At 31.2% G+C, this 8,971-nt stretch overlaps 1 protein-coding gene across 2 annotated transcripts; it reads right to left on the reverse strand.

Moving 5' to 3' along the window:
- Positions 1-3,823: 3,823 nt before the first annotated feature.
- On the reverse strand, positions 3,824-7,926 carry LOC107002523 (jasmonic acid-amido synthetase JAR1-like). 2 transcript variants are annotated; one of them, XM_015200575.2, is made up of 5 exons: positions 7,682-7,926; positions 6,506-6,818; positions 6,182-6,283; positions 5,063-5,856; positions 3,824-4,503 (listed from the first exon to the last, which is right to left on the reverse strand). In XM_015200575.2, the coding sequence occupies exons 2-5, from the start codon at positions 6,808-6,810 to the stop codon at positions 3,962-3,964; spliced, it is 1,743 nt and encodes a 580-aa protein (XP_015056061.1). In that variant the 5' UTR covers positions 6,811-6,818; positions 7,682-7,926; the 3' UTR covers positions 3,824-3,961. The 2 variants fall into 2 exon arrangements, with proteins under 2 accessions (XP_015056061.1, XP_027768204.1); XM_027912403.1 differs by lacking the exon at positions 7,682-7,926 and adding an exon at positions 6,905-7,144.
- Between the last annotated feature and the right edge of the window lie 1,045 nt (positions 7,927-8,971).

Raw genomic sequence — 8,971 nt, forward strand, 5'->3', positions numbered from 1 at the left:
GTATAGCGAATTATACAGTTTCTATGTTTGTTATGGAGCGCAATTATGTAAATTTGCTATAACATACAAATATAAATTTTGTATTTGCTATATGTGAAAGTTACCCTAAAATTAATGTCATTTACAGTAAGAGTACATATTATACCATAGTTCGTAACTAATAATAATTATATTAAATTATTTATGTAAAATGACCCCTAAATAAACTGTATACAATATTGGCAATTTTTTGCCCTCCGGAGTGGTGTTGGGCTTCATTGACAAGCAACGAAAGAAAAATTTAGTACCAAGCCCATTTATATTTATGTTGTGCAGTGTGTTAAGATAACCCATTTGCTTGCACTTAGTTTAGCATTATATCGAATGAATACACATTTCTATTACATCTACTAATTTTCTCTATAATTTGAAATAATTATATTTTGTATCACTAAATTAATAATTGCATAAAATTTTTTAAGTTAAATACACCTAGATATATGTTTTATACATCTAGATACATGTATTTTGCTATTAAATGCACCGTAATAGGGAGAGAGACGAGCAAAAATAGGAGGGAGGAGCGAGATTTGTCTATATACCATAGATACATGTGAATCATACTTGATACATATACACTAGATACATGTATCTAGTGTAATTTGCTTGTATCTGGGATACAAAATACGTAGGAAAGTGGTGAGGAGATTTGTCTATGTATCTCACGTACATGCAAATCCACTTAGAGTATTTAGAGTAAATTACACCTAATTTTGACCTTTGGACGTATTTGGACAGACTAAACTCTAATAAGGTTCATAATATTGCAAACTAACGTGTATTTAAATGATTAACTTCTAATTAATAGAATTTATGTAAATTACTCCAATTCGTCCCATTGTAGAGATGTATTATGTGTATATACTTTGGGTAGAGCTGTCATTTTCATATACAAAGTATATAAAGTCTCTCCTTTCAATTAGTGTATGATTTCAACTCTTAACGCATTCAAGTTAACGTAAGTATTTTGCTTGTAGATATGATATATAAAATTTAGTCCGTTTCAAAAATTATATAAGGTTTATCTTATTATTTAGAGCCGAGTTTGAAACTTAAAAGTCATATGTCTAAAGTTAATAGAAAAACGGCAAAACTTTATAAAATTTGATTATTCTTTGAAATAGCTTTTCTAAAAATGGTTATTTGTGCGCTTCATCCAAAATTAACTTAAGAGATGTTTCAACTAATGCTAAAATAAATGAAAATTATATTATACTGTTTTTTTTTTTTAGAAGTCATTACATCGTTGGAACAATTATCAATTAATTTATGTCTAAATTGTCCTTTGTTTGCTGAAAATTCTCACATCGATTAATCTAAAACAGGAAGTCGAAGTTTTAATGTATATCAAAATGTCAAAAACATGTTAAATGTATCTTAGTTCAATATTTGTTTTTAATGTGATGTAATGATACATACATATTATTAACGTCTATATTAGGAAAATCATAAAAAAAATTCATTCGTATCTTTGTTAGTTTAGTAGTGTTATACTTATACGACATAGTCATTTATAATAATATCACAAAAGAACACGTAAAGCATCTGCGTAAAGGTATTTATCATAAATCTATTGAGTGAAAATTAAATTAAGAAAATTTTTATTTTTTAATGTCAATTGGATTTTGGAAACTTCCATCATAATAATACCTTGATCTTGATATACCTGAATTTCATATGCATATTTCTTTTTTTTAAATTCGTATATCTAAAGTTATTCCAAAAATAGATAGATTTATTGATATTTATGTACTGTGATTATAGCTTAAATACTGGTTATAGCTTAAATACGGCCTCAAAAATTTAAAATTGATATATATGTACTGTGGTTATAGCTTCAATATGGCATCAAAATATTAAAAATTTATACAACATAGTTTTGTATGTTGTATTATTTTATAATATACAGTTGTCATACTGGTATTTTTACATGTTACTATACTGAAGATAAATATAAAAAATTATTGACAGTCTGTAGCTAGTCTTAATTGGTTCAATTAATACTATGCATTTTACCTGGATGTTTGACTTCTTTAATTAACAATGATTGAATAATGACATGTGTACTGTGTGCAAACTTTTATAGTATAGTTTTTTCAACTAACCTATGTTCATTCAAACTCAATTAGTTACAAAATTTATCATAAGTCGAGCTTCCCAAGAAATTCTTATAATATAAGTGTTACAACCAATAAAAAAATGTGTGAGGCTATTAATACATTTTTTTCACACATAGATACTACTATTATTTGTATAAATCATGTGGATCTATAGACATATTAATTATACTAATATTTTAAGAAGTGATAAATTATACTATTAAAATATTGGAATATTCTTTATTTGACCAAAGGTTCTTTATTGATTCATTTTTAAATAATAAATAATTTCTTAAATTCCAATTCATGACACTTTTTTGTGTATAGTCATTTTTTGAAAAAAAAAATGAAATCTTTATATATTTAATAATTAACTATAAATATGTATTTTACCTTTAATAAAATGCTTTATAATTATATGAATATTTTATAATTCTTTTAAAAATAATCTTTATATTTAAATTTTGTCTCGCCTCCAAAAGCAAAACTCAGAATTGAGATGGTTCAGGACTAAAGAGGATTGAGCCGAAGCAGTTGTCCCATCAAACACCCTTACTTCCCACTCATCTATATTGCGCCAATTAGTTCTCAATCTCCCAATATACCGTAAATATCTGGACCAAAACCTAGGGTAGAGATAGTTTAGGCCTAAAATGGGCTGATCCGAAGCAGTCGTCCCATTAAACACCCTTACTTTCCACCAATTCATATTGCTCCAAATAGTTGTCTCTTTCTCCTAAATGGATAAAATCTAGACCAAAATCTAGGATCGAGATGGTTCGAATCTAAAGTGGGCAGCCGTCCTATTTAACAACCTTACTTCCCACCAATTCATATTGCTCTAAATAGTTGTCTCTTTCTCCTAATTGGATAAAAATCTAGGATCGAGATGGTTCGAATCTAAAGTGGGCAGGTGTCCCATTTAACGCCCTTAATTTCCACCCATACATATTGCTCCAAATAGTTGTCTTTTTCTCCTAATTGAATAAAAATCTAGACCAAAACCTAGGATCGAGACTGTTCGAATCTAAAGTGGGCAACCGTCCGATCTAACACCCTTAGTTCCCACTCATACATATTGCTCCAAATAGTTGTCTCTTTCTCCTAATTGGATAAAAATCTAGACCAAAACCTAGGATCGAGACCGTTCGAATCTAAAGTGGGCAGCCGTCCCATCTAACACCCTTAGTTCCCACCCATACATATTGCTCCAAATAGATGTCTCTTTCTCCCAATTGGGTAAAAATTAGACAAAATATTGTTGATCATATCAAGGGGCCACAAGACTAACAAGTGAGTAGTGACAATAAGTTTGTCCTATTAAGATTAGATAAACTCTAAAATGCCCCATCATTACAAGTCAACAACTATATCTTATAACACTTTCTTTTCTTCTTTTTTTTTTTGTTGGTTGAGAGTGGGTGGAGGTTTGAGTATTTATTATACATAAATAATATGCATTTCCAAAAAGTTAAGTGGGTGTAGCACTAAATTAGTGGATGCAAAGTATCACTACACTACTATGCCTTAGTGATAATAAATAGGTTTGAAATGAGGTGTTTGTTCGTAGTTGAATAGGAATTACTGTGATTACGTTTTGTTGCCCACTTGGTCTTATTCATTTTTAAATGAGACTAACTTTGTTTTCGAATAAGCAAATACACACCTATTATTGCAAAGTATAATAGAAAGAAACGATAAGCTCTCTGCTCTATTTGCTCGTTGGCTTCACGTCAACCGACCACGACCACATGTTACACTATTATATATTAAGATAAGAATGGCCAGCAGGGTTACAAATATGGAAAGATACATATATAAATTTAACAGAAAGCAGTACTGGAATAGCTCTTAACAACATTACTAGACAGTATTTGGATCAATGAGCTATTTTTTGGACCAACACATCTAGGGGTTTTGAACTGGCTCACCGCGCCTCCTAATCCAACGAAATGATCCAATATCTTGTTAAAGGTTCCCCTCTTCACAATCCTGAGTTCAAGTGCTCCAATTGCATTCACTTTCCTGGAGCTCACGTAGCCTGCATCCAGGAACGATTTGTCCAGACAGTTGCAGCACTCTTGCAATATTTCATCAGTTGCTTCCCCACTCAGTTCCCAGAAGATAACGTAGTGTCCTGGATCAGCTGAGACGTTGACATGGCTGGTGAAGTCCATCACTTCTAGTTTTTCGTCAACTAAGTGCTTGCCTGCAGCTTCCACGGCTAGTTGCAAATCTTTCTCAGTGTTCTTGTCTATGTTAATGCTCAGCAAAAGGTTTCTTCTGCAGACAAACTGGAGTTCTGGAGTGCCATTGTGGAATCCTTTTATCTTGACAACATCACCTAGTCTGTAACGATATAAACCTGCATATATAAACACACAACTCTCGTCAATTATACTGTCAGGACATATAGCTAAACTCGTATTTGACGCAATAGATACACCAATAGGTAGTTATTTTGAATAAATCTGTTAAGTGTAGTAGATGAACAACTTGACAGAATGCAAAAGATTCCAGCATTCTATATACGATTACTTAACAACAAAAGGGTAATGAATATCAAGCACATGCAAGTATTGCAGAATAAATGAGCACAAAAGAACATGGACAAAAAATATGTTAATTTCAAAATAAGGCATACAAAAACAAACGATAAAGAACGAATACTAAGGACAATGCTAAACTCCACAAGTCTAAGCTGAGAGGAATCGACTCATTCAGCTGAATTACATGGAAGTCACGAAGATTGGTGCAGAACTCGTTAACCGTGAAGAGTAACTGAATAATAAGACTATGTTCCTACAAATGATCAACGATAGCAGGTTTACCATGTTATGCTCACTCCATAATTCACATACGGAGAGAGACGACAATTCGTTGAGCATAGAATTTTCAAGAAAAGACGTGCAAGAAAATTGTACCTGCGAAATTGGTGAAGACAATTTCATACTCTTCACCAAGTTTAACTTCAGTCAGGCCGACTGGAGAATTTGCTTGCTCCACGCCAATGAGATTTTCCTCGAGTGGGAGGAATTCAAAATAGCCAATATTTGGTAACACTGCATAAGTAACCATTTCAGGGGGGAATTTTGGATTAACATTTACTCCGACCCATCCTTCAGAAGAACCATAATCTGCACTCAATAGAGGTAATTCTCCTGCATAGTGCCTCAGTTTCTTCAAGTAAGGCTCCATGGAACCTGTCATGATACCATAAATGTACTTTGTATTCGGGAAGAGTTCAGGAATCAAGCCGTACCAATTGCTTAAACTTGAGCATTTGCTATAAATTGTTTCAGCCAATTCTGGATCAGGCTTCAACAATTTTGACATGGCTAATCTTATGGATGGTACAGTGACTCGGCTCGATAAGACTCCCTCCCTTATGTCAACAACAAGATCTTCCCATACTTGTTCGAAAGTTCGAAAAGCATGGACAATGCTATGTGCAAACGTAGACGAAACAACTTGAACTTCATCGCGGAAAATGAGACCAGACAGAAGGTGACAGTATAAGGATTGTTGAAAATCAGGACCAAATATCACTTCATCAGGACTACAAACTGGGGTAGACATTGCCTTCATTGTCTTCTTGAATTGTGCATTTCTATACACATTGGTAGTGGCTGTTCCAGCTGCCAAACCACCTTTAGTTTTAAACTGCTTGCTGCTGTAAATAAACTGCAAAGCCTTTCCATTCCCAATGGGAAATTCTCTGAAAGAAAAAAAACAGAACTATTACATTCAGCCTAAAAACAGAACTATGTTTGTTTGTAGTACACATTAAGAATTGACATTTAAAATTACTTGCAGAAAGAACCAATAGTTCCTATTCTTTTCTAAGGAGTTAAATTAGGTAAAGGTCCCTACATCTATCACCATTTCAACACTTTATAACTTTCCATGGCTGCTCCAATTATTAGGGAACTATTTACCTTTATCCCTAGGCTATATGATGTATTTATGACCAAAAAAAACAAATTCATGAAACAACAAGCAAATTAAATGAGAAACAAGACAGAGAACAAAATGACAAATACCTGTTCCTAAAGGCAAAAGAAGTCTTGAATATCTGCATGGTGGAATCCATCAATTCATCATTGAAAGGTACAAACTTTGGCTTCCCTTGAGTAGTACCAGAACTGCAAATCAACCATTATATTTCCTCAGTAAACATACAACAATATACCCACTGCACTCTCACAAGTGGGGTCTAGGTAGAGTACAACAAAAAATTCTGAATAAAGGAACAATAACTACACTAAGAAAGTGCGATAATCGAAGTAGTTGAGATAGTAGATAGTAACAGAAATCGACAGATAAAGAACATCAACTGAAAAAAAAGGGACTTTTTTCTTCCTTACCTCAAGGAGATGGTTTCAATGGGCTTTCCAGTAAGAATGGGTGAAAGATCACCATCAGCAATTCTTTGAATGTAAGGCTCCAAATCATTGTGACTGACAATAGGGACACAAGCCTTAAAAGTCTCAACATCAGTTCTGCCATTCAGACCCCATTGCTTCAAATACTCTGTTCCCCCATTTTCTTTCAGAATTTTCACAAGTGTCTCTTCTTGAATCCTCCCAGCATCTTTAGTCAACACCTCAAAATCCTCAATCACTTCTTCTGCATCAAATTTCTTCTCAATATTTTCCACCATCATCTTCATAATCCCTCCTAATAACAACAAAAGACTTCAACTTTAACCAATACCAGTCAAGTAAAAACAGTTTTTTGTGACTAATCAAGAAACCTCAGCTTACCAGTAAGAAATTAATACAATTTGAGTGATGTGATTGGGGTGTTAAGAAGAATATAAAGAATCTAAACTATGTGTCATACAAGCATAGGCTGCAAAATTTCCTGTTCTTGATTGTTCACTTTATGCAATTAGAACAAAGTTCACAAAAAGTCAAAGATGAAAACAAACAGTTGCAAAGGAATCTTTTATTCATAGCTTATCAGACATACAAACAAACACTACAGAAAGAAAAAGAAAAGAAAAAAACTAAACATTCCATAGAACCTTTTACTATAGCCATACAAGACATACATACAAAGACAAGAAAATGTATAAAAAAATTATCTAAAAGCAAGTTGAAACTATAGTATTCTGTAGTATTAACTAACTTCAATGCAGCTTAATCATAAAAGGGTACATACAAGGACAACAAAAAAGTCCATTTGCAATCAATTAAACTAAAATCTTTAACAGCTAATATTCACTCCTTAAAAAAGAGAAAAAGAAAGAGTCATCACCTAAGATACACAGAGTCAACATAAAGAAAACTTTCAACCAAAAAAACATAAAGAAAACTAAAACAAATTACAAAAAGATAACCAAACAGAGAACTCAAGAATCACACAAAATCTAAAAAGTCCTAAAACATAAAAGATATCCAAAAAGGGAAAAAGATTGACAAAAAGACTAAAAGGGTATCCAAAACTCAAGTAACTTAAACATAAAAATCAAAACTTTTTTCAAATAATTCAATCAAAAAACACAAAACACAAAACCCCATATGAGTATTTTTGTATACCTTTGTTATAAATGGCTTAGAAATGAAGAAGGAGATCTCAAACAGATAAAAAAATGGATCTTTTTTTATGGGGTTTCTTGAAAATTAATTCTACAACTTCAAAATGAAAAACTTGGGTGTTATCAAAACACAAAACCTTAAACAAATATATACATTTAACAATTAATATATATTTGTTTATATATATATTTTTTTTCTCTAGAAATGGACAAAAAGAGAAAGGATGAGTTTGTGTTTTGATGAGGAAAGATTCTTTTAGAGAAGAGAAGTATATATAGCAAGTGAAGTGTAAACAATCACCGTCCAACGTGGCATATTTTTTTTCCCGAAAATACCCTTACGAATTTACTGTAATTGCAATAAAACAATAGGATAATGGAAAATGATATCTGTCCTTTTCTGGAAATTAAATTAATGAAAATACAAAAAGTGCGTTGGAGATTATTTTGAGGAAATCGGCCGTTTATAGGCAAAACAGAATTAAAGTGGTGGGGATTATCCCTAAAGATGAAAATGAAAAGATGTTTAGCTTTAAGGCATATCTTTTAGTATCTTTAGGGGTTATTAAAGGGGCAATTATTCGTGTTCGGTTAATCAAAATGTTTATAAAATATTTTCTCTTTTGAGGAAAAGAAAAAATATATGAAATTTTTAGGTGTTATCTGCTTGTGTTTTATTGTGAAAAATTGAAAAAATAAGAAATTATTTTTGAAAAATGAAGTTATTCTTGATCGTAAAATAAATCAAATATTGTTTTTTGAATTTTTATGAGTAATTGAAACGAACAAAGTAAAAATTATTGTATGTATATATAATAAACTAGTTAATTCATATTATTATGGGAGGTTGTGGAAATAATATCTCGTCGAAATGTAAGATAAGATTGCATGTAATAATTTTTTATAATTCAATCCTTTCTTGGAGGTTATCACTTGTTGAAATGAAAGATAAAACACATTTAATAAAATTTTGTTTTTTATTTTTATATGATAAGCTTTTATGTTATTGTACATGTATATAATATCTTTTATATATTTATATTCTGTACATTATTTTATGTGGTATTTTGCAGAATTAGGGAAAAAAAGGGAGTAAAAAAATATTTTTGCAAAGATTAGAAAAAAGTTTTAAAAATTAAAGATTCACGTCATCCCATAAATAAAAAACTATAATATTTGACTGAAATTTTAAATATGTACATTTTATTTTAATAAAAATAAGTATTAAATTAATTTTTAATAATAGATATTTTAAAGAATTTCTCTCTGTGGAAATAATTTAATATTAAAA

Source organism: Solanum pennellii, chromosome 10 (genome assembly GCF_001406875.1).
Source record: "Solanum pennellii chromosome 10, SPENNV200".
NCBI classification, from domain to species: domain Eukaryota; kingdom Viridiplantae; phylum Streptophyta; class Magnoliopsida; order Solanales; family Solanaceae; genus Solanum; species Solanum pennellii.